Source organism: Oncorhynchus mykiss, chromosome 23 (genome assembly GCF_057628025.1).
Source record: "Oncorhynchus mykiss isolate SJ-2025 chromosome 23, ASM5762802v1, whole genome shotgun sequence".
Taxonomy (NCBI): Eukaryota; Metazoa; Chordata; class Actinopteri; order Salmoniformes; family Salmonidae; genus Oncorhynchus; species Oncorhynchus mykiss.
The window spans coordinates 11286339-11312350 of record NC_143044.1 but is presented as its reverse complement, the minus strand read 5'-3'; the positions used below and the strand labels follow the sequence as shown (position 1 = coordinate 11312350).

The following is a 26012-nucleotide window of genomic DNA, read 5'->3' as shown; positions in this document are numbered from 1 at the left end:
GGCGGTGCCAGTCCATAGCATCAATGCCTTCCTCTTGTATGAACTGCTTTCACACTCCAGCCACATGAGGTATAGCATTGTCTTGCATTAGGAGGAACCCAGGGCCAACCGCACCAGCATATGGTCTCAAGGGGTCTGAGGATCTCATCTCAGTACCTAATGGCAGTCAGGCTACCTCTGGCGAGCACATTGAGGGCTGTGCGGCTCCCCAAAGAAATGCCACCCTACACCATGACTGACCCACCACCAAATCGGTCATGCTGGAGGATGTTGCAGGCAGCAGAACGTTCTCCACAGCGTCTCCAGGCTGTCACGTCTGTCACATGTGCTCAGTGTGAACCTGCTTTCATCTGTGAACGGCACAGGGCGCCAGTGGCGAATTTGCCAATCTTGGTGTTCTCTGGCAAATGCCAAACGTCCTGCACGGTGTTGGGCTGTGAGCACAACCCCCACCTGTGGACGTCGGGCCCTCATACTACCACCCTCATGGAGTCTGTTTCTGACCGTTTGAGCAGACACATGCACATTTGTGGCCTGCTGGAGGTAATTTTGCAGGGCTCTGGCAGTGCTCCTCCTGCTCCTCCTTGCACAAAGGCGGAGGTAGCGGTCCTGCTGCTGGGTTGTTGCCCTCCTACGGCCTCCTCCATGTCTCCTGATGTACTGGCCTGTTTCCTGGTAGCGCCTCCATGCTCTGGACACTACGCTGACAGACACAGCAAACCTTCTTGCCACAGCTCGCATTGATGTGCCATCCTGGATGAGCTGCACTACCTGAGCCACTTGTGTGGGTTGTAGACTCCGTCTCATGCTACCACTAGAGTGAATGCACCGCCAGCATTCAAAAGGGACCAAAACATCAGTCAGGAAGCATAGGAACTGAGAAGTGGTCTGTGGTTATCACCTGCAGAACCACTCCTTTATTGGGGGTGTCTTGCTAATTGCCTATAATTTCCAACTGTTGTCTATTTTTTTGCACAACAGTACGAAATTTGTCAATCAGTGTTGCTTCCTAAGTGGACAGTTTGATTTCACAGAAGTGTGATTGACTTGGAGTTACATTGAGTTGTTTAAGTGTTCCCTTTATTTTTTGGAGCAGTGTATATAAACTCAGCAAAAAAAGAAACGTCCCCTTTTCAGGACCCTGTCATAAAAATATCATTTCTAAAAATCTAAATAACTTCACAGATCTTCGTTGTAAAGGGTTTAAACACTGTTTCTCATGTTTGTTCAATGAACCATAAACAATAAATTAATATGCACCTGTGGAACGGTCGTTAAGACACTAACAGCTTACAGACGGTAGGCAATTAAGGTCACAGTTATGAAAACTTAGGACACTAAAGAGGCCTTTCTACTGACTGAAAAACACCAAAAGAAAGATGCCCAGGGTCCTTGCTCATCTGCGTGAACGTGCCTTAGCCATGCTGCAATGAGGCATGAGGACTGCAGATGTGGCCAGGGCAATAAATTGCAATGTCTGTACTGTGAGACGCCTAAGACAGCACTACAGGGAGACAGGACGGACAGCTGATCGTCCTCGCAGTGGCAAGTAACAAGTAACAACACCTGCACAAGTAACAACACCTGCACAGGATCGGTACATCCGAACATCACACCTGCGGACCAGGTACAGGAAGGCAACAAAAACTGCCTGAGTTACACCAGGAACGCACAATCCCTCCATCAGTGCTCAGACTGTCCGCAATAAGCTGAGAGAGGCTGGACTGAGGGCTTGTAGGCCTGTTGTAACATCACCGGAAACAACGTTGGCTATGGGCCCACCATTGCTGGACCAGACAGGACTGGTAAAAAGTGCTCTTCACTGACGAGTCGCGGTTTTGTCTCACCAGGGGTGATGGTCGGATTTGCATTTATCGTAGAAGGAATGAGCATTACACTGAGGCCAGTGCTCTGGAGCGGGATCGATTTGGAGGTGGAGGGTCCTCCATGGTCTGGGGCGGTGTGTCACCGCATCATCGGACTGAGCTTGTTGTCACTGCAGGCAATCTCAATGCTGCGCGTTACAGGGAAGACATCCTCCTCTCTCATGTGGTACCCTTCCTGCGGGCTCATCCTGACATGACCATCCAGCATGACAATGCCACCAGCCATACTGCTCGTTCTGTGCAGGATTTCCTGCAAGACATCTTATAACTCTTCTGCAGTAACATCTCGTACACCAAGATACTTCTCTGCAGCTGCCACCTCCACTCATTAAAACCCACTACCCCATTCCACTACTTTGACCCTATCTGCTCCTGCACCATGCCAACGGCCTGGGAGGGCGGGACACCACCCCTCGACCCTGTGACTCTTCTGAAGTCAAGTTTCGTATACCAAATATATACCCAAATACTTCTATGCAGCTGCCATCTTAACATCTATTTTCTGAGATGTATGTTCCATTTCTGTGGTAGTTGATAACCATTGCTATGAAATCTAAGAAGCCAACCTTACTGAAGCATAAATCACTCGTTGGCCTATCCCTCTGTGCTGGCACAAATCTACTCATTGGGATCATCTCAGGATCCCTCATGCTTGAACCATCCTCTACTTTCTTCACTGACTCGGCATACGACACCTTCTGCATTACTCTGACCACATCAACCTGCCTCTCTCACACCGGACGCTTCTGATCCCGCAATGGCACCCTTCTTCTTCTTCTTCTATATCATCACTCTTCCTCCCTTCAAATGTTCTTTAATATCTACTGTGGACATAGATATTGGGACTCCAGTGATGACTCTCCTCAATCTAGTGTAAGCACCAGGGACATGGCTTTTAATCTTCTTCCCATTAAGCTTTTCCATTTTCAGAATCTTCTCTTGCTGAGCCTGGCTACCACAACATATGAGCAATCTACCATTTCCAATGAACCAAGCTAATTTGACTTCACCTACCTCCTACGTCTTTCCATTACTGACCATTCCAGTCCTTGCCCCTCATCCTCCCATACCATCAGAACTGACACACATATTATTCACATTACAGTACAGCTTTTGCTTCACCAACTTTTTCTGAATTTCCTCCATTTCATCCGCACTACTCGCTGCCATTTCCGACTCACCAATTTAACAACCTTTCCCCGGTCCTCTTCTCCACCTGTCTCTCAAAGGCAACCCAATTGCACCCTTCTCAAGTTCGAGGCGTGTAAACTGAAATTTTTATTGAAAGAAAGAAAAAGTGGACGGGCAGGCAAGTCCCAGCTCTCAATCAAATAGGCTAAATTACCAGAAACCGTGCACTGCGCTGTATGATGTAGAGAGAGAGATTGTGTGAAAGGGTTAGGAGGCTGGATAGGGTTGGGGTAGCGGGGGGAGGGAAGTGGTGTCTAGGGCTCTATTTTGCCTTAGAGGAACCGGACTAATTAAAGAGAATTGAATGTAGGTAGGCCGTGACTGGCCTCACACTCCAGTACAGTAGGCGGCGGTGTATGCATCTTAAAAGTTGGATGCTATCCGCCAAAACACTCTCAAAGAAGAAGAATGGCGCACTGCGTGATCTGCATTCGGAGTCTTTTCAGTGAGTCATTCACAGATGCGATTCGGTTCCCGACGTTCACCAAAAATAGCCGTTTGTTCGCAAACGACCAATCGACGTTACTGCGCAGTCCCGCGGCGCCGGAGAGGGTGGTGTGAGTCCGTTAGGTAACCAGGGAGTGAACTTGACACTTTTAGTAAAGCAAATGTTTTGAGACGTTCATTTTCGGTTACTTACACCAACAAAAAGATATGGGTAACCGTGTCGCTCGTGAGGATTACGAATGGGTTTATACAGATCAGCCACATGCCGACAGGAGGAAAGACATTTTGGGTGAGCAATCCCCACACCCCAGTAACGTTAGACGCTAACATTAGCTTGTGTATTTTTTTAAACTAGACCTGATATCTAACTTGCTAATGTAGAAACCACATGTTGTTTGCTTAGCAAGCTCATGAATCAATAATTTAGCTAATGTTTATCTTGTCTTGCATCACAGCTAGCTGGCTGCTAACTACTAGTAACTAACGGCAACCCTCTTCATCTTATGTGTGGTACAGTATGCTATGTAGCTAGCAATAGGTCATTGCAGCCACGGATTCATGGTTAGCTAATTAGCTAGCGTCAGTAAATTAGCGAACATTGGCTAGTTACTTACCTTGTTAGCCAGACAGGGAGAGGGGTGTTAGCTAGCAGCTAATCTAGTTTCAACAATAACTGTTGCCAACAAGTAGTTAACATTTTCGTCGTTTAGCTAGCCAGGCCAATTATTCGGTGTAAAGATTTGTGTACGGGTGTGGTTTTGCTAAATATTGGCTAACTAGCTATTTCTCCAATTAAACACAAACTGGAAACCGTTACAACAAAGTCCCTGCCATGACCCGGGCCCTAGACTCACTGACTGCGCCACTCCCTGAAAGTGAACAGTTAACTAGTCAGCCTGTAACGTTAAGCTATTTGGAGATTACACGATGGTAAAGATTCAGGAGAAAAATACCGTTTGCGTAAACTAGTAAAAGATAAAATCATGAAACTATTTAGCTACAAATACTGATATGTATTATTGTTTGCCAACGCGACCGTTGAGCATTGTAATGGGAATGGAGTGACACAACTGTAACTGAGAACAAAGGGGCGGGGGCAGCACGTACAATTAGAAAAGTAGTGTTGCCAGACGTAAGCCAGAGGCACTGGCACAGCTGATCTCTAGGGCTAGTGTGCCGGCCAAAGCCTTGTGGGTGTGGTACCTGTAGTCCCTTGGCCATAATTACCGTGGCCTTCTTTTGAGGTGCAGATAACCCCTGTAGTGAGCAGCAGGTGGTCTTCTGTATGCATGGTCTTGTCATGTATGATTGGGGTTGAGTGGGCTTTCTGAGGGTCCAATGTTGATATAGTCTCAACATGTTTGGCATGTCAGCAATCAAGTTTTCAATAGCTTTAGAAATACAGTATTTCATACTGGCTATATTTCATATGATGCTAAGTGCATTATACTAGCAGTATTACTGTATTTTGAAACTTGATTGCTGACTTGCAAAACATCCCTTTGTGCTGAGTCCGGGCTCTGTCGATGTCATAAAGAACTCATTGAAAAAGGAAACATATCCTGTCTGAGTAATTCATTGTATGCCCTGGGAGTACAGCAGCACCAGGAGACACAGAGGGACACTGATAGTTTTTATCATAAACAGGGAGGCTACGGGCTACTATTTCAGTCTGGTGATGGCGTTTAACTTTTTATCTCAGTGTAGTTTACTGTAGGACAGCCCATGTAAGGTATGTAGACCCTTTCTGAGCTCATCACATTGAATCAAGCATGTAAAGGCTTATGCTAATCACATGATCAGTGATCACACATGCCTCAGGCCTCTCCCACCACACAGCCCCTTGACGAAACACAGAACAATGTAGCCTACACAGGAAGTGGCATTTCTTTGCATGGACTTGTCCCCTAGATTAACTGCAGTCATCATGGCCTCTCTTTCTCAGTAGCCTATTAAACAAACAAAAAAACATAAGCACTCTTAAAATATGAATAAAAACACTATGATTTAAAAAAAAAAAAAAAAAAATATTTACAACTTTTTCTAGATTTTCAGATATAACAACAAAAACAGTACAACCACCAACCCTTCATTCTTCCACTCCCACCCTCCACCCACCCACCAAAGCATCTATAAAAGTAAATTAAATAGGAAAGAAACTAAAAGTAATAGAAACAAAAATAATGGGGGGAGGAAATGTTCTGATTGTGAGCTCAAATGGCCACTAGAACAGCTTACTAAAATATGCAGGTTACACTAGTAAAAGACAGGCTCTCCACGTATTGTATTAATGGGGACGGGACTAGGTTAAGTCTAACTTTTGTCGGGAACAGTCTGATTTCTTAATAGTGAAAATTAAACTGTGCTTCCTGGCACTGGTAAAAATGGCCCTAATGAGATGGGGCATGCACCATCGCGCACTTGTTGCTTTTGTCCATCCACACCAGACGCGATAAGGACACACAGGTTGAAATATCAAAACGAACTCTGAAACAACTGTATTAATTTGCAGACAGGTCGAAACGCATGAAACATTCATGGCCATTTAGCTAGGTAGCTTGCTGTTGCTAGCAAATTTGTCCTTGGATATTAACATTGGGTTGTTATTTGACCTGAAATGGACAAGGTCCTTTTTTCTGTATCTTTTTAGAATTTTCAGTCACACACAATCGTGTGTTCTCTACTCCAGTAATTAATCCACAGATAAAAGGTGAATCTTACTTAGTTTCTAGTAATCTCTCCTTCAGTCTTCTTCTGTGGACTTCATATGGCGATTGGCAACCAACTTTAAGGTGCCCCACCAACTGGACTGGCGTGTGGACCTCAGTTCATCTTTCAAACACCCATGTGGGTATATGCTCCTAAAAACCAATGAGGAGATGGGAGAGACGGGACTTGCGGTGCATGCTACGCAGACGCTCGTTGACGTGCGCAAGCAGTTTGGATGAAATTATTGAATAACGTGCATGTCTACATTTATTTTGCAATGCTTGCACAAGCAACGCGGGCGATGTGGTCAGGAAGTAAGGTAAATATTTTGAAAACCATTATGCAAAGGTGGCTCTGTTATATCTTGGAGACTTCTCTGAATTCTAAGATTTCTCACAGATTCTCTCATCCCAGAGGAATTGTCAGTTCCCAGAAGTGGTAAATCTGACCTTTTAGAATAATTAGTCCAGACATCACACCAAAATCCAATCAAACTATTAATTTGATCACTCCACAAAGTGATAAGAAGTGAAATTGGATAGGATCATTGGACTATTGTCAGCTAGCCAGCCCACCACCTTCCACCTGAGTTTTTCCTGTCTCTGTCATCCTTTATCATCCTTATCATTCAGTACTACTGAGGAAACCAACCGAAGTGTGTTACCCTGTGATGGGACACTGCCCAGAAAGCCAACAATGTAACTTAAGTTGTTGAGTACGATTTTGGTTATAACTAGGGCTGGGAATTGCCAGGGACCTCGCGATATGATATTAGCACTATACTTAGGAGCCGATACGATATGTATTGCGATTCTCACGATGTATTGCAGTTCGATACTGTGATTTTTATTGCGATTTAATGTTCCAAACATATTGCTCACCATATGTCTGTCCTTTGCTGATGGACATGCGAGAGTCGTGAGAAAACAAGTTTTGATCGGTCATGGAAAGAAACCTAAGTGCTGAAAAGTACCTATTTAAAAAGATGGAAACGTTTTGGTGCAGGTACAACCAACTAGCACAAAAATAATGTAGCGACATTGTCAAAACAATACGATATATATCGTGAAAAATAATATCCCAATGTGTAACTGTCAAGTTTTTTTTCTCCATCACTAGTTATATCTTTGCCTTGATAAACACCACCATTCCCCATTGATACGAAGTTGAAAGTTCATTCATCAAGAAGCACTGCAGTGAGTAGGCTGAACAGTCCTGTCTGTCCACACATCCATTATAAAGTAGCACAGTAAACTCAAGGTCAGCGTGGTTCGTCTTTCACTTTCTAGTTTATAGCCTAGTTAAATAAATCCATGTGATAATGTAGGCTAGGCCAACACATACACACAAAATAATCTTAACTTTTGTCCACTGTAGTAGGTGCTACTAACACTTAAAACATGATTTTTTAAAAAGTAGGCTACTACAAGCTGGTGATGTTTAGGTCTCAGAAATTGTGGGTGGATTAGGAAGTATCACCACATACATCGTTAGAATGACTTCTCCCTACCTGCTGAAAAGGTTTCCCTATTCCTTTGTATATAACTCGCATGTACAAACTGTATGTGTTTTTGTCCAAAACTTTTCAAACGGGTGTTTATGGAGAGTTCTTCAAGTTCTACATTTCACCCATTCTCCATCAGCTGTGAAATCAAGGCAATAAGGATAAGTCAGTTTCTGTTTGGTGTTGCTTCCCTTTACCTGTTATGTGGTGTAAACTGATAGGCCTGCATCTAAAACCCTCTGTAACCACCCATGTCCCAGTCTTGACCTCCTGTATAATTTGTTCTCATGAACATGACATTTATTTTTTGGGGGTGGTGGACCCCTCACCCCATAGTTTGGGAACTGTAGTAAGCTGAACCCTCAGTGCTTTGCTTTTGTCAATCATCGTCTGGGCCCTAGTGGTTGCAGGCGTAGGCCTAATCTGAAACCACCCTTTGTGCACATTAGGTTACTTTTTAGTCAGGAGCGATAAGATTCATTCTCAGTGATATGACTTTGTCACAAAATGTAAGTTGTGACTCGCAGACTGCTTTATTTGCAAGTGGAGGGTGGATTTGGTAACCTTGTTTACATTGCCCTTATTCTTTGAAAGTACTTGTATCATTGTGGTCTCATATCCTGGTGTGGCTGCTAGTCAAATAAGATACTGGTATAATTAGAGTAGTTTTGAATTGCAATTGCCAGACTGTTCCTGCAGGCACCTTTTATAAATTGTGTTTTGTAGTTGACAGTTTGGGATCTCTGGGCCAGTCCTGTCTTTGCTTTAGGGGGCCATTTGACTGAAGTAGCAAAGATGCAAAGCTCCAGGGCTTGAGGTCCTGCAAACAGTTACAAAGATTACAATTTGTAGGAAATGGCTGATTGGTTTGTAGCAATTAAAGTTCTGAATTGGAATGACATTACAAGAAAGGAGTTGTGTATCAGTGTTTTATGAAGTCTTGATTAGTGCTTTGCCAAATTAGAAAATTAACCAAACTTGTATTCTTTCTCTTTTCTAACAGCAAAGTACCCAGAAATAAAGACACTCATGGGGCCTGATCACAGGCTGAAGTGGATTGTTTGCATGATGGTAATCATCCAGTTCTTAGCGTTCTACCTGGTCAAAGACCTGGACTGGAAATGGGTCCTGTTCTGGACTTATGCCTTTGGCAGCTGCATCAACCACTCTATGACCCTGGCCATCCACGAGATCTCCCACAACACGGCATTTGGCAACAACAGGGCCATGTGGAACCGCTGGTTTGCCATGTTTGCTAACCTGCCCATCGGGCTGCCGTATTCTGCCTCCTTTAAGCGCTACCACCTGGACCACCACCGCTACCTGGGAGGAGACGGTATAGACGTAGACATCCCTACTGATTTTGAGGGCTGGTTCTTCTGCACACGCTTCCGCAAGTTTGTCTGGATCATCCTCCAGCCTCTGTTCTACGCCATCCGCCCTCTCTGCATCAACCCCAAGCCCATCACCGGCCTGGAGCTGGCCAACATGGCCGTGCAGCTGTCCTTCAACGTGGCCCTCTACTGGCTGTGTGGAGCCAAGCCTGTGGTGTACATGATGGCGGGCTCCTTGCTGGGAATGGGCCTGCACCCCATCTCTGGACACTTTATCGCTGAGCACTACATGTTTCTCAAGGGCCATGAGACCTACTCCTACTATGGCTCCCTCAACCTGCTCACCTTCAATGTGGGCTACCACAACGAGCACCACGACTTCCCCAGCATTCCAGGACGTAGGCTACCTATGGTATGGATGTTGTAAACAACATTGGGGGGTGACTGGGCCCCTTATTGATTCAGGAAAAAACCCTGCTAATAATTATCTTTATTTACTTACTATTTGCATTTGCTTGCTTATCGCGATGAAACAGGATAAGTAATACAACACGAGGGTAATAAAAAATGTTTAAAAAAATACAACCATATTCCTCCAAATATGTTTAGGCAGTCTGTCCAGGCTCATTCATAAGAAAAGCATTTCCACAAACACAGGAAGACTTTGACCGTAAGCTCTATTTCACAGAACATTCTGTGTTTGGAGACGTAAATGATTTAAAGCATGAAACACCATTGTGCAAAGAATGCCTATATGTTGGTTTATGGGGAAATGTGTTGCATCATGAGTATTCTTATATGATTCAGGACTGCTGCGATTTCGCTTTATCTGTTGTAGTTTCCCTGATTTGGTACTGAGAGGTGAAAGGGGAATCCCAGATATGTCACATGGGGTAAAAACCTGAAGCTTCCGGTTAGAACTTCCACTCACCACCTAATATTAGGGCATGGACGATACTAGTACTGCGACGCTCGTCCGTGTCAAGGAAACATTTTTTTTTAGGAAAGTCTTAATGTTGGAAACAAACATCATTATGTTGTTGTGTTTTATTAAAAAAAATGTTTTTAAAGCTTTAGCATACAATATTTGACATACAGTAGGTTTTTAAATTACCAAAAAGTTTAGCTTGCTTTGTGTTTCTTTTTTGCCATGGAAAAAATATTGCGATACTGGTATTGTCACAGTCCTACCAAATATGGTGATGAGTGGAAGTCCAGTGGCAGGCAGAGGGGAAAGATGAAGCTGAGCCAACGTTCTGCTTATTTGATCATCGATTAAACATCCAATCTCTTACAGTTTTTGGTTCCCTAAACAATCTGTTATGAGTGCACTAAGTTTTGTAGAATTGACCCTTTGCCAAAGTATAAAAAAATTATATTGTTTAGGAGGAGTGCAAGGGCGAATTGAGTTATTGCACACGGGCACTTCTGTGTAGGCAGAAGTACCTGTGTGCACTTCTGGAAATATGTGTTCCCTAATGGAAATATGCAAATACATGTTACAACATGCCAGGATCTCGCTAGCTTGTGCTTGGCTCTGCCCACCTTCTTGTTTGTTCTGACCACTGTGTATAATTGGTTCCCAATGTCAACAACGTATGTCCTATCTTGGGTTAGTTATAATCATCTTTGATTGTAGCAAACTAGACTAATGTTTTTTTATTTTCTTCCGCTAAACCTAGGTGAAGAAAATAGCATCAGAGTACTATGATGACCTGCCCCACTACACATCGTGGGTGAAGGTCCTGTATGACTTCATTATGGATGACCAGCTCAGCCCCTACTCTCGTGTGAAGAGGAGGCTGAAGGGAGATGTCAAGCAGGAATAAATCCTTCCCACTCTCGTAACAAAACGACACTGACGCACCTGACACCAGCCCCAACTCGCCACCAAGACTTTTTACAGCTTTTGCATATTAATACACATTTGCACTGAATATGAAGAGAAGGTGTGGACAGGACATGTGCGACATGTATGTAAGAATTTGTTCAGTCCGTCCTTACAAACAAAATAATTTGTTCTACTAGTCAATACACACAATTACAGTTGTCATTTCACCCATTTTTTTGCACTTGTGGTCATTTTAGAAACTTATAATGTGGACAATTTTTTCCAGTCAAATTTGATTCCAGAATTAATTTATATGTATAATTGACATCTTTAGATTTGAGTTTTGTGCCTGTTTCTGCACGTGTAGAATATATTAGATCCTGTTTTTTTATTATTATGATAACTCTCTTGAAAGAGGCTGTATAGCAATATACAGTTACCCATTTCAATGCTACTGATCTGCATTTGCTGTGGATAGTTTGTTCTCTCCTCACTCAATCGTAAAATGTCCCTTTCATTCCATGTAGACGGCACTTAGCACATGACTGTGTGTGTGGACATATTGACTTACGTTCTGAGCTTTAGTTTAGCCCATTTTGATCCAAGTGCCATTTTGTATTGTGATTTTGTCAACACCTCAGTCCAATAACTGATCCAGATAGCCTGAAGCACCAAGTTAATTTGCGCTTCGCTAAATGTCATTTTTGATACAAACGGGAGAAAGCTAGTTCAAAGCAAGGTTAGGTAAGACAAGGGCCGGGATTCAATCGATCATGGGTTGGAGACAATGCAGATTTGAATCTCAGCCAAGGTCAAACGTTGTTATTGTTTTGTTTAGTTGAGCTTTAACGGAAAAACCAAATGCGGCCTTAAATGAGTAAATTACTGTAATGGAGGAGAATCATTCATATTTTGTCTGATGGAACATAAACTTTTCCGGGCTTATTTTACGGGTTCTCCTTCTATAATTAATACTCAATCTTAAATATACTGAATGTTAAAGCTAATTTAGATTTTAGACTAGTGAAGTCTTTTGACTAGCTATATTGAGTTTCTTATGGAAACCCAATCGAGGGCCAAATTAATTGAAACCAAATTTCCTTTTGTTCATATACTGTATGCTTTCATATTTTTTTCTTTAACACTTTCACTTGATTATGAAAGATTATTTCCAATTGTGTCCTTAACATTTTTCAAAGCAGTATGCAATGCCGTAAGTAGCCTAATTAATGTGAGAGAAAACAAAATGGCTTTCTTTAGCAGTGATTGACCTCAAGAACAGAGCAGTGCCCCCTTAATCCTAGAGTCCGAAAGCTACTCAAATGTTTAACTTTAAAGTAGCTACCAATGAGGTAGTGGAACCCAATTGATGCATCACATTATGCAAACCGTGATGTGGATGAATATTGTCCAAAGTAGAATGGAAGCTTGCTGACAGCAGTGCTGAATCACAAATTGACCCTTAACCCTAGACACTCCATGTAGATCTGGAATGAACCTTAGCAGTATGGTAATAGCTCCATCTTGCCATCTGATTGGCTTGGAGGGAGATTTGCAGTATTGAGTAGACTTAGGGCTCGATTCAATCTACCGCAGAACTAATATGGAAGATGTATCTTTAAAGGCAATGTTCTCGCGTTGGCAGAGATTGCATTCATGGTAGACGCCTCATATGTCTACTCAATCGTAAATTACCTTTACATTTTTAAAGCAGATCTTCCACCATACGGATTGAATCAACCCCCTATACTTATCTAAAATAGATGTGGCTAGGGGTTGATTTGGGATTCAATGGCTTCTAAAACGGTAAAGGAGCTGTTTGTTCCATCTACATCTGTATTAAACACAAGCTGAGCTCATGCTGGGTAGCACCTCATTAGGCCCTTTCACAGTTGTGCATATTGGACTACGGGTGAAATAATTATATAAAGTAGTCTTTATCTTCTTAAATCAAGCATATTCTTTAATGTAGAATACCCCTCAGCACTATGGGAAGGGAGGAGTCATGATTCCACCCTCATTGTGTAACACATGCCTTTTGCATTATTGAGTTTTGTCAGATTGTCATCCTTTTTGCTGGTCAGCCATAAAGGTTCTGTTATAAGATGGAGTAGCAGGTCAGATCTATTGGGTATAGGCTAGAGCTGTACTGGTAATTGGAGTAGGACTTTAACGCTATCTCCCTTTCACCTCATTTAACACCTGAGTACGGGCCTCTTTACACTACAAGATACTTGTGTCGTGTAAAGACATGGATCTAGATTCAAATCTATCTTTAAGAGATGTCTCCCACACATCTTACAGCGGTAGTATGGGAGACATATACGCTAGTGATGCCAATCCCTACGGTTATAGCAGCGGGTTTAGGGTCATTAAATACTGTGTGGATGAAGGGCGGGCGGGTTGAATAAAGAGAAAACAATACCTTAAATGTATCATTCTTGTACAATTTATATCCATAAGATCTGTAAGCTACATTGAGGTTTTTAATAATTTTTGGCTATCTGGCAGCCTAAGCTTTAGGGCCTAACTGTAAGCGTGCCAAATAGCTTACATGCCAAATGCTTTTGGGAATGGGCAGAAAAATATTGGAGTTTAATTCAATAAGAGGAAAAATAAAGACGAGTAATGTTCGGAAAAGATTTGGTGAAGTTGTCAGAGGATGATAGCAGTGCCTTTTATGTTATGTGTGATTGTAAGGCGCTATACAACTTAAACCGTCACTAGACTGGGACTTTAAATAGGTCTATGGCAAGTCAAAGGAACTGTAGCCAACTGTTGAGATGGGTTAAATGGAAACTGAAATCTGGACACTGACTAGGTCTAAAACCTCTCACATAGCCATAATATTAACTCTTGCAGAATTAAGCATTTCTTGCAGTAAAATAGTACACCAAATGTTGGTACAATTCTGACTAGAGAACAGGAGTGGAGAAATATAATTTCTTTCTTTCAGCATCTTAAGAGAATGCGGAGTTAGCACCTCCACAGACTCTATCTTTATCAGCATCATAAAAGTTGATAGTATTTCAATGACATGAAATATGCATCCGAGCCAAACTGAAATCTTATCAGAAACATGTTGGGTTGGTTTTACAGCTTTCTATTTCCTTACAACTGATGTTATTTGGAAATGTTGCACAGAAAATCTTTCCAGTTTTTTTTAGTTAGGGCCATTGCATTTTCTCCCCGGTCCCTAAACGTCTTTGCTCTACGGAAGAAGCAGAGATGACCGAGATCTTTACAGATTCTATTGAGTTATGACATTCTGGTGAACAAGGGTTTATTTAGCATTCTAGGGCAACATCTACACTGAACAAAAATATAAACACAACATGGAACAATTTAAAATATTTTTCTGAGTTACAGTTCATATAAGGAAATCAGTCAATTGAAATTAATTAAGTCTATGGATTTCACATGACTGGGAATACAGATATATATCTGTTGGTCACAGATACCTTTAAAAAAGGAAGGAGATGTACTGCAGTCAGGATCTGGTGTGACTGCCATTTGCCTCATGCTGCATGACACATCTCCTTCGCATAGAGTTGATCAGGCTGTTGATTGTGGCCTGTGGAATGTCCCAGTCCTCTTCAATGGCTGTGCAAAGTTGCTAGATATTGGTGGGAACTGGAACACACTGTCGTACACGTCGTTCTACAGTACCAGTCAAAAGTTTGAACAAACCTACTCATTCAAAGGTTTTTCTTAATTTTTTACCTATTTTCTAGAAAAATAGTGAAGACATCAAAACTATGAGATAAAACATATGGAATCATGTAGTAACCAAAGAAGTGTTAAAACAAATCTAAATATATTTGTGATTGTTCAAAGTAGCCACCCTTTGCCTTGATGACATCTTTGCACACTCTTGGCATTCTCTCAACCAGCTTCATAAAGTAGTCACCTGGAATGCATTTAAATTAACAGGTACATTTGAGACATCTGTGGCATTGTGTTGTGCGATAAAACTGCACATTTTAGAGTGGCCTTTTATTGTCCCCAGCACAAGGTGCACCTGTGTAATGATCATGCCGTTTAATCAGCTTCTTGATATGCCACTCCTGTTCGGTGGATGGATTATCTTGGCAAAGGAAAAATGCTCACTAACAAGAATATAAACAAATTTGTGAGAAAAGCATTTTGTGCATATGGAACATTTCTGGGATATTTTATTTCAGCTCATGAAACATGGGACCAACATGTTGCATTTATATTTTTGTTCATTTAATTGTCGACAAGTTGACTAACAAATAGCCTACCAAAATGTCAGAAATGCAGGTGCTGGCCTCACTTTCAAAGAAAATTGTATTGGTCACATGCGCCGAATACAACAGGTGTAGACTTTACAGTGAAGTGCATACCCAACAGTGCACAGTCAGAAAAGTAAGAAAAATGTTTGCTAAATAAAAAGGAACAATAAATAGGCTATATACAAGAGGTACCAGTACTGAGTCAATGTGCAGTGGTAAGAGGTAATACCGTATGTGGTTAGGGGTTAAAGTGACTAGGCAATCGGGATGTATAATAAACAGTCTATCAGCAACGTGTGTGTGTGTGCACACAGTGCATTCGGAAAGTATTCCTACGTTACAGCCTTATTCTAAAATGTATTTGTTTTTTTCCCCTCATCAATCTACACACAATACCCCATAATGACAAAGCAAATATATTAAATATAAAAAATGTATATTACATTTACCAAAGTATTCAGTCCCTTTACTCTGTACTTTGTTCAAGCACCTTTGGCAGCAATTACAGCCTCGAGTCTTGGGTATGACGCTACAAGCTTGGCACACCTGTATTTGGGGAGTTTCTCCCATTATTTTCTGCAGATCCTCTCAAGCCCTGTCAGGTTGGATAGGGAGCGTTGCAGCACAGCTATTTTTCAGGTCTCTCCAGAGATGTTCGATCCGAGCTCTGGCTGGGCCACTCAAGAGACTTGTCCTAAAGCCACACCTGCATTGCATTGGCTGTGTCATTGTCCTGTTGGAAGGTGGACATTTACCCCAGTCTGAGGTTTTCATCAAGGATCTCTGTACTTTGCTCCGTTCATCTTTCCCTCAATTCTGACCAGTCTCCCAGCCCCTGCCACTGAAAAACATCCCCACAGCATGATGCTGCCACCACCATGCTTCACTATAGAGTTGGTGCCAGGTTTCCTCCAGACGTGACGCTTGGCATTCAGGCCAAACAGTTCAATCTTAGTTTCATCAGCCATATAATTTTGTTTCTCATGATCAGAGAGTCCTTTAGGTACCTTTTGGCAAACTCCAAGTGGGCTCATGTGCTTTTTACTGAGGTGTGGCTTCCGTCTGGCCACCCCTCCATCAAGGCCTGATTGGTGGAGGGCTGCAGAGATGGTTGTCCTTCTGGAAGGTTCTCCCATCTCCACAGAGGAACACTGGAGCTCTGTCAAAGTGACCATCGGGTTTGGCCGGGCGGCCAGCACTAGGAAGAGTCTTGGTGGTTCCAAACTTCTTCCATTTAAGAATGACGGTGGCCACTGTGTTCTTGGGGACCTTCAATGCTGCAGGCATTTTTTGGTACCCTTCCCCAGATTTGTGCCTCAACACAATCCTGTCTCGGAGCTCTATGGACAATTCCTTCAACCTCATGGCTTGTTTTTTGCTCTGACATGCACTGTCAACTGTGGGAACTTTTATATAGACAGGTGTGTGCCTTTCCAAATCATGACCAATCAATTGAATTTCCCACAGGTGGGCTCCAAGTTGTAGAAACATCTCAAGGATGATCAATGGAAACAGGATGCACCTGAGCTCAATTTCGAGTCTCATAGCAAAGGGTCTGAATACGTATGTAGATTAGGTATTTCCGGGGTTTTTTAAATATACATTTGCAAACATTTCTAAAAACCTGTTTTCACTTTGTCAGTATAGGGTATTGTGTGTAGACTGATGAGGAAAACAAAATGTGGAAAAAGGGAAGGGGTCTGAATACTTTCCGAATGCACTGTATGTTGGAGTGCAAGATACAGTGAAGTTGGAAGTTTACATACAGTTAGGTTGGAGTCATTAAAACTTGTTTTTCAACCACTCCACAAATTTCTTGTTAACAAACTATAGTTTTGGCAAGTCGGTTAGGACATTTGTGCATGACACAAGTAATTTTTCTAACAATTGTTTACAGACAGATTATTTCACTTATAATTCACTGTATCACAATTCCAGTGGGTCTGAAGTTTACATACACTAAGTTAACTGTGCCTTTAAACAACTTGGAAAATTCCAGAGGTTTGAGTCAATTGGAGGTATACCTGTGGATGTATTTCAAGGCCTACCTTCAAACTCAGTGCCTCTGCTTGACATGAGAAAATCAAAAGAAATCAGCAAAGACCTTGTAGACCTCCACAAGTCTGGTTCATCCTTGGGAGCAATTTCCAAATGCCTGAAGGTACCACGTTCATCTGTACAAACAATAGTGCGCAAGTATAAACACCATGGGACCACGCAGCCGTCATACCACTCAGGAAGGAGACCCTATCTGTCTCCTAGAGATGAACGTACTTTGGTGCGAAGAGTGCAAATCAATCCCAGAACAACAGCAAAGGACCTTGTGAAGATGCTGGAGGAAACAGGTACAAAGTATCTATATCCACTGTAAAACTAGTCTTACATCGACATAACCTGAAAGGCCGCTCAGCAAGGAAGAAGCCACTGCTCCAAAACCGCCATAAAAAAAGATCAGACTACGGTTTGCAACTGCACATGGGGATAAAGATTGTACTTTTTGGAGAAATGTCCTCTGGTCTGATAAAAAAAAATAGAACTGTTTGGCCATAATGACCATCATTATGTTTGGAGGAAAAAAGGGCACGCTTGCAAGCCGAAGAACACCATCCCAACCTTGAAGCATGGGGGTGGCAGTATCATGTTGTGGTGGTGCATTGCTGCAGGAGGGACTGGTGCACTTCACAAAATAGATGGCATCATGAGGTAGGAAAATGATGTGGATATATTGAAGCAACATCTCTAGACATCAGTCAGGAAGTTAAAGCTTGGTTGCAAATGGGTCTCCCAAATGTACAATGACCCCAGGCACACTTCCAAAGTTGTGGACAAATGGCTTAAGGATAACAAAGTCAAGGTATTGGAGTGGCCATTACAAAGCCCTGACCTCAATCCTATAGAACATTTATTGTGGGAAGCTTGTGGAAGGCTATCCGAAACGTTTGACCCAAGTTAAACAATTTAAAGGCAATGCTACCAAATACTCATTTAGTGTATGTTAACTTCTGACCCACTGGGAATGTGATGAAAGAAATAAGAAATAAATCATTCTCTCTACTCTTATTCTGACATTTCAAATTCTTAAAACAAAGTGGTGATCTTAACTGACCTAAAACAGGGAATTTTTATTAGGATTAAATGTCATGAATTGTGAAAAACTGAGTTTAAAAGTATTTGGCTAAGGTGTATGTAAACTTCCGCCTTCAACTGTAAATAAATAATAAAGGAGGTCAATGTAAATAGTCCAGGTAGCCATTTGATTAACTGTTGAGTCTCATGGTTTGGGGGTAGAAGCTGTTCTGGTGCCTTTTGGTCCCAGACTCAACACTCCGGTACCACTTGACATGTGGTAGCAGAGAGAACACTCAATGACTTGGGTGGCAGGAGTCTTTGACCATTTGTAATGCCTTCCTCTGACACCGCCTGGTAAAGAGGTCCTGGATGGCAGGGAGTTCGGCCCCAGTGATGAACTGGGCCGTACGCACTACCCTCTGCAGAGCCTTGCAGTCGGTTTTTGAGAAATTGCCATATGAAGTGGTGATGCAGCCAGACAAGATGCTCTCAATGGTGCAGCTGTAGACTTTTTGAGGATCTAAGGGCCCATGGCAATTTTTTTGTGATCTGGACACCGAGGAACTTGAAGCTCTCGACCAGCTCTACTACAGCCCCATCGATGTGAATGGGGGCGTGTTCGGCCTTCTGTTTCCTATAGTCCACGATATACTCCTTTTTCTTGCCCACATTGAGGGAGAGGTTGTTGTCCTGGCACCACACTGCCAACCTCCTCCCTATAGGCGGTCTCCTCGTTGTCGGTGATCAGGCCTACCACCGTTGTGTCGTCGGTAAACTTAATGTTGGTGTTGGAGTCAGAGTATGTGAGCAGAGATAAGCGGTCGGAAAGACATGCTTGCACACGTCCTTTCTAACCATTCTAACCGCTCAGCTAAAAACCGCTCCTCTCTCAAAAAGAAAACAAAACTGCCGCTCCAAATTAGCTCCATTCATTAAAATTACAATTTAACCAACACCCATCAATTTTTGTGACTAAGTTGACCTACCATTTGGTTTTGAATGAAAGGTATTTAAATAAACAGGAAAAGGTGACTCTATGGCTATATAATACAGCAAATATACACTAAATAGGTCAGGAGCCAGACAGGGAGCCTAAGAAGGATCGAAAATGTATTATTTAGGTTATATTATTTCAATTATTTCAAGGCTATAGCCTACAAAGAAATACATTGTGAAGCATTTGCGAGTGCGACACAGTAGACTGGCTGGGACATAAAGCGCTCAGCATTTAAACATTTTGTTGTGTTAAATCATTATAGTTTATAAATTGTGCATATAGGCTGTGACTTACTTAGAATGAAATACAAATTCAACAAAAAATCAGTCCAAAGTGCCTGTGAATTCATTTTTAGTAACATGAGTTTGGCCAGAGTACGGCTTCAGGCTCGTGATGGTGCCTGGAGAGCAGGCCAGCAGTAGAGAATACCCTCTCTGCGTTTGCAGAACCACCGGGGATGCTAAACACCCTTCGGGCCACTCTTGCCAGACTGGGCAGGGATGCCTAGTTGTTTATTTTTTGTTTTTCTTTTGTTTGGCCTAAAGATTTTTGGGAAAAATAACCCAATGGAAAGCTCCTTCAAAGAGGTAATATGCCAGGCCTATTGGGCCAAAATCAATGATGGCCTATTGTATAGATAATAGAACGAATATAAACAAAACTTTTATGAGATAGGATTTATAATCTATAAATACTTAGCTACAATGACACACTTAGCTATGTGGCTACCCACCGCCGTTCCTTTCTGTTAGCATGTGCACATAGTATGTACAGCATCACGCTTTCGGGATACTTGTCTTTTCAGATTCCACAATGATTCTTTAGCTGTAGACACTACATCACCACACTCCCACTCTTGCTCTTGGTCCTCCTCTTCTTTGTAAGTCACCTTTATTTTTCACCTGTGTGTTTTATCAGTTTCTTTATGAAAATATGTATCATACTAGATGACAGTAGCTAAAGCAGGGGGCTATAGCAGCACACAAGTAAGTTACAAATGCATGCTGGGAATGCCGCTGGCTCCCGGGTTAAGTGGGCATTGTGTCAAGAAGTAGCTTGGCTTGGTTGGGTTGTGTTTAGGAGAACGTACGGCTCTCGACCTTTGCCTCTCCTGAGTCTGTACAAGACTGTAACTACCAATTGGATCCCACGAAATTAAGGAGAAGGGGTAAAAAAAAATTATTATGCTATTCATTGACTACAGCTCAGCATTCAACACCATAGTACCCTCCAAGCTCATCATTAAGCTTGAGGCCCTGGGTCTCAACCCCGCCCTGTGCAATTGGGTCCTGGACTTTAATGGGCCGCCCCCAGGCTCACTGAGCCTCAACACTGGGGCCCCACAAGGGTGCATGCTCAGCCCCATCCTGTACTCCCTGTTCTGTACTCCCAATCATCAAGTTTGCAGACGACACAACAGTAGTAGGCTTGATCACCAACAATGATGAGACAGCCTATAGGGAGGAGGAGAGGGCCCTCGGAGTGTGGTCCATCCACACAGACAGGAGGCTGAAGACATTTGACTTGTCACCTAAAACCCTCACAAACTCTTACAGATGCACAATTGAGATTATCCTGTCGGGCTGTATTATTGCCTGATACGGCAACTGCACCGCCCACAACCGCAGGGCTCTCCAGAGGGTGGTGCGGTCTGAACAACACATCGCGGGCAAACTACCTGCCCTCCAGGACACCTACAGCACCCGATTTCACAGGAAGGCCAAAAAGATCAAGGACAACAACCACCCGAGCCACTACCTGATCACCCGTCTACCGTCCAGAAGGCGAGGTCAGTACAGGTGCATCAAAGCTGGGACCGAGAGACTGAAAAACAGCTTCTATCTCAAGGCCATGAGACTGTTTAACAGCCATCACTAACACAGAGAGGCTGCTGCCTACATACAGACAATCATTGGCCACTTTAATAAATGGATCACTAGTCACTTTAATAATGGCACTTTAATAATGTTTACATATCTTGCATTACTCATCTCATATGTATTTATTGTATTTCATACCATCTATTGCATCTTGCCTATGCCACTCGGTCATTGCTCATCCATATTTTTATATTTTCTTATTCCATTCCTTTACTTAGATGTGTGTATTAGGTAGTTGTTGTGGAATTGTTAGATTACTTATTAGATATTGCTTCACTGTCAGAACTAGAAGCACAAGCATTTTGCTACACTCACAATAACATCTGCTAACCATGTATGTGACCAATAAAATTTGATGATTACAGATGTGAGTGCTACATGGTATTAGTCATTGTAGCATGAAGCCTTAAGAGTTCTTGGGAACTGGAATGGTGGTGGTCATCGTAAAACGTGAGGGAATTACAGACTGGGACAAGGAGAGGTTGAAAATGACTGTGAATATGCCTGTCAACTGTTCTCCGCATGCTCTGAGAATGCACCCTGGAATACCATTGGGCCCCGCAGCCTTGCAGGTGTTGACCTGATTCAAGACCTTACATTGTCCCTAGTATGAGTCATTTACTGTCAGCCTGGGTGTAAAAGGAGAGAGGTAATTGTTTCATGGAAGATCAGTTTACAGATGGAAGATTGTGGTGGATCTTGGGTATACAGTGGGGCAAAAAAAGTATTTAGTCAGCTTCCAATTGTGCAAGTTCTCCCACTTAAAAAGATGAGAGAGGCCTGTAGTTTTCATTATAGGTACACTTCAACTATGACAGACAAAATGAGAAAAAAAATCCAGAAAATCACATTGTAGGATTTTTTATTAATTTATTTGCAAATTGTGGTGGAAAATAAGTATATATTTTTTAAACATAATTCATAAGGTTTACTCTTTCATAAAATGTGTTATAAAACATGGTTTGGATTAGAAAACAGCAATCCTCCAAAAAGTTAATATAGTAAAAATGTGGTCAAATCCTCATAAGAGATTCCTTTAGCTGCTCATACATATGCTGGTCCTATAGAGAGGGGACAATAAAGTGCATTTGTTTAAATCATTAAAAATCCTTATGATTTTCTCTCTCTCCCCCCAACGCAGTTAAGCCAAAACCACGCCCCGTTATTCTGAGAGATGTTCTACTACGCTCCAATTGGCTAACTAGCGTTGTCTCACTCACAGGCGATCAGTGCAGAGACAGTGACCTTCCAAGGTAAGGATGGAAAGTGTCATTTAACAATTAGCTGCCTACCGTAATGCAGGCCTATTATCATCATCATCATGTTTGGTAACATTTGCAGATGTATTTATATTCAGAGTTTCAATGAGTTGTAAAAATGTCTCAAGATAATCAACTCAACTGAAGGTCAGCTAAATTAACCTAGGCTACTTAACGTTACTAGCTCGGTATTTGATGTTTTATTATCATTAGTAGTCTATTATCAGGTAAAAGCAAATGCTTATTATTCATAATTTCTCTAATATTGATTAGCTAATCATTCAGTCGAATACGCTATGCTACAGTCATAGAATCTGTCTGTAAACTTGAAATACAAGGGCAAATGTTATTAATCAGTGACTAAAATTTCGAGCTACGTGATATTCACTTCCGTACTTGCAGAGTGCTCAAAGGGTTGTAGAACGCCCCTCTGAATAACGGGGAGTGGTTTTGGCTTAACTGCGTTGGGAAAAAGAAAGACGCGTCTACAGCGGGTGGTCCCTAAAACCACAGAGTATCCATTATATTGACCAGATACTCTAGTGGCCACTCTAACAATGAAAATAAATGTATTCAAAAATGGAAGGCAGTCGGAAGGAGGCAAGATCAGGTGGGACGATTCTAGCCAATGAGCGGTAGGTTCGCTTTTGAACAACAGGCACGGTTTCCATTAGTTACCACAGACAGAAATTCATTATCATATTTTTTTTTAATGCTTTTTGGTTTTAATTTAATGTTAAGCATACGGGTAGCAGTGTGGTTAATGTTTGGTTAAAAATTACATTTTAAAAATAGGCGGTGTTTAAAACTCTGGTAACCAGGTGGAACTCCGATAAGGAACTCCGATAAAAAACCTTTATTTCTCGATGTCGCTGGGATGCCATGTGACCTACTTATATCAGTACACTTGTAACAACCTAATCATTGCGACACTTATATTCGATCAAATAAGCCATTCCATTTTATTTTTATAAATATTTATTTCTACACTCATTGACCTCCATACAACAAAAATGAAAAAACACCACCTGCTGGAGAGCTCCCAGTTGTCCCTCTTGCTACGCCTTTTCCTCTCGGCTAAAACACAGCGTGTAAATAAAAAGCACACGAATTCATTGTATGACCACAGGCTAGACCATGTTTACTGGGCTTAATTTACATCTATCTGTATGGGCCTCCCGAATGGCGCAGTGGTCTAAGGCAGTGCTAGCTGTGCCACTACTTTAGGGTTTGGCCGGCAGGGATGTCCTTGTCCTATCGCACACTAGTGACTCCTGTGGCGGGCCAGGCGCAGGGCACGCTGCCAGGTTTAGGGTTGCCAGGCGTACACATTGGTGCGGCTGGCTTCCGGGTTAAGTGGGCAGTGCGGCTCGGTTGGGTTGTGTTTCGGAGTATGCCGCTTTTTCCGTGTCCGTATGAGAGTTGCAGCAATGAGACAAGACTACCAATTAGAAACCACGAAATTGGGGAGAAAATAGGGCAAAACATTGTATGCAAATAGGGATGGAAATAGTAATTACGGAACAGTTAGTTCCCCAGAGTCCACAAACCCCCTGAGGCTGTGTGGGAATAATGTGCTGACCCCCTCCATTGTTAATGACCACATTTAGGAATGCTGATCCTAAGGATGACCGAGGCAACTCAAAAAGCCATTACCAGAAACACACTCACTGGGGACATAACTACTTGTCTAATCGATTTGGATTCGAGGCGAGTCACTCACTGGATAAATGATGACAGTGCAGGAGATTTGACTGCTATGGTGTGTGGTCATCCACACCCCCTCCCAAAATGGCTGCTGTGCCATTTCTTCCCCTTGCATGTCTGTGCAGTCATTCATATGTCCATGTCCCAATGCATCTCACCTTTTTAGACACAGACCGGCCGTACTTTCTTGAAGGCGTCCTCAAAGTTCTGCTCCCAATGCATCTCACCTTTGTGAGATGTCGGCCACAGGGCCGTTGGAGTAGCTATGACCTGAGGGGTTAATAAGTACAGACTCAGACGGAGCGGAAGTGGACTGGTGACCTTGAGGCTAATAGCGCAAATCCCTGGTGGAGGATACTGTACAAATGCTATGACCTTGGCTACGGTACTTATCTTGCCTTAGAAAGCGTTGTAAACAGAAATCCAGCTTTCTAAATGGCAGGCATGGGGAAATGCATGTGAGCAGTAAACCAAGTTTGCAGTGTTCCATAAAACAATAACAAGAGTAACGAGGCAGAGAGGACCTAGATGTCTTTAGGCCAGTATTACCTGTGTAAGATGGGTTGGGTTGAGTCAGGAGGTAGGCTCTCAGAGCATTGACAGAGGCTTCCCTCACCAACGCAGACAGGTCTGCCCCACTGCATGGAACATAGACACACATTACACATACGCTCAAACACATCATATCCACTGTGTTATTATAGCCACTGTGTTGAGGAAGGCGGCGTGAACATCTGTAACAAAATCATCAGGGTGTTCTAAGGGAGTGGGTTTTATTTCTCCCGGTGGAGCAGACAGACAAGTTTAGATGCATTTTGCTCTCTCCTTCCTTCTCTGGGACACTCGCGCAAAGCAGTCACTGTGCACGTCACGGGCAATTTGTTCCAGACTCACGTCCTGCTCCAGATGATGTTTGCTTCCCCCCTATGCCAGACACAGTAATCACGAAACAACCCTTCTCCCAGCAACAAACATTATGAGAGGCTCATGGACCATTTACATCGTGAGCTTCCATCCATGGCATTCCACGTTACCCTGGTGATGGTGAGTAAGATGGCGTGTCGGTCTGATGGAGGTGGGAGGCCCACATACAGGGTCTTGTCCAGACGGCCTGGTCTCAGCACAGCAGGGTCAATAATATCTACAGGGACAGCGTCAATAATGGTGAATAACTTCAAGGATTTTGATTGTAGCTTCATACAAGTATACAAAACTGTACATGTGTCAATATAATCATACCTCAAAACAATGAATAATAATCTTTGTGAATATCCATGTCAGTGAGGGAGTGAAATTATGCCAGACGTCCTCCTGGTCTGTTGGTAGCCGCCATGATGAAGACCTGCCGCCTTGTCTCCAGTCCGTCCATCTCAGTAAGCAGCTAGTTGACCACACGGACACTGGCTCCAGACTGAGGACACACCGCCACCATCACCCACATGTCAACAATACTATTCTCATCCACCTCCATTCACAAGATGGTGACCATCAGATTGCGGATTATTGGCCCCTCTCACCGCATGCCCGGAGCGGCAGGGGCACAGTGAGTCAATCTCATCTCTCTCTCTCTCCGACCTACGAAGGGACAAGAGACACAACGATGTCTAGCTCATGTCGAAACGCACAGCTTGAATAAAAGAGACGCAAAAATGTCTTAGCTACATAATGCAAAGATAATAATTCAGGTCCCCAGGATCCTTTGTGTTTTACTTCACATTATATAAAGTCAGTGGGCATGAGTTAGGAATCTTACCTCCCAGTGTGAAATGTATCTGATGTAATGCCAATTAAGGTTATTGATGTCTGTGACTACAGGTAACGGGAGCCCTCTCCAAGTAAATAATGCACAATACTTTTTGGGGGGCGGCAGGGTAGCCTAGTGGTTAGAGCGTTGAAATAGTAACCGGAAGGTTGTCAGCTCGGGGGTTTGAACTTGCAAGGT

The 26012-nt window shown here is 42.7% G+C and overlaps 1 protein-coding gene across 1 annotated transcript; it reads left to right on the top strand.

Moving 5' to 3' along the window:
• Positions 1-3466: 3466 nt before the first annotated feature.
• Positions 3467-13333, top strand: LOC110502434 (sphingolipid delta(4)-desaturase DES1). The gene is made up of 3 exons (XM_021580456.3): positions 3467-3813; positions 8741-9483; positions 10754-13333. Exons 1-3 carry the CDS (start codon positions 3732-3734, stop codon positions 10898-10900), a joined length of 972 nt encoding a protein of 323 aa, XP_021436131.3. The 5' UTR covers positions 3467-3731; the 3' UTR covers positions 10901-13333.
• Positions 13334-26012: the final 12679 nt, after the last annotated feature.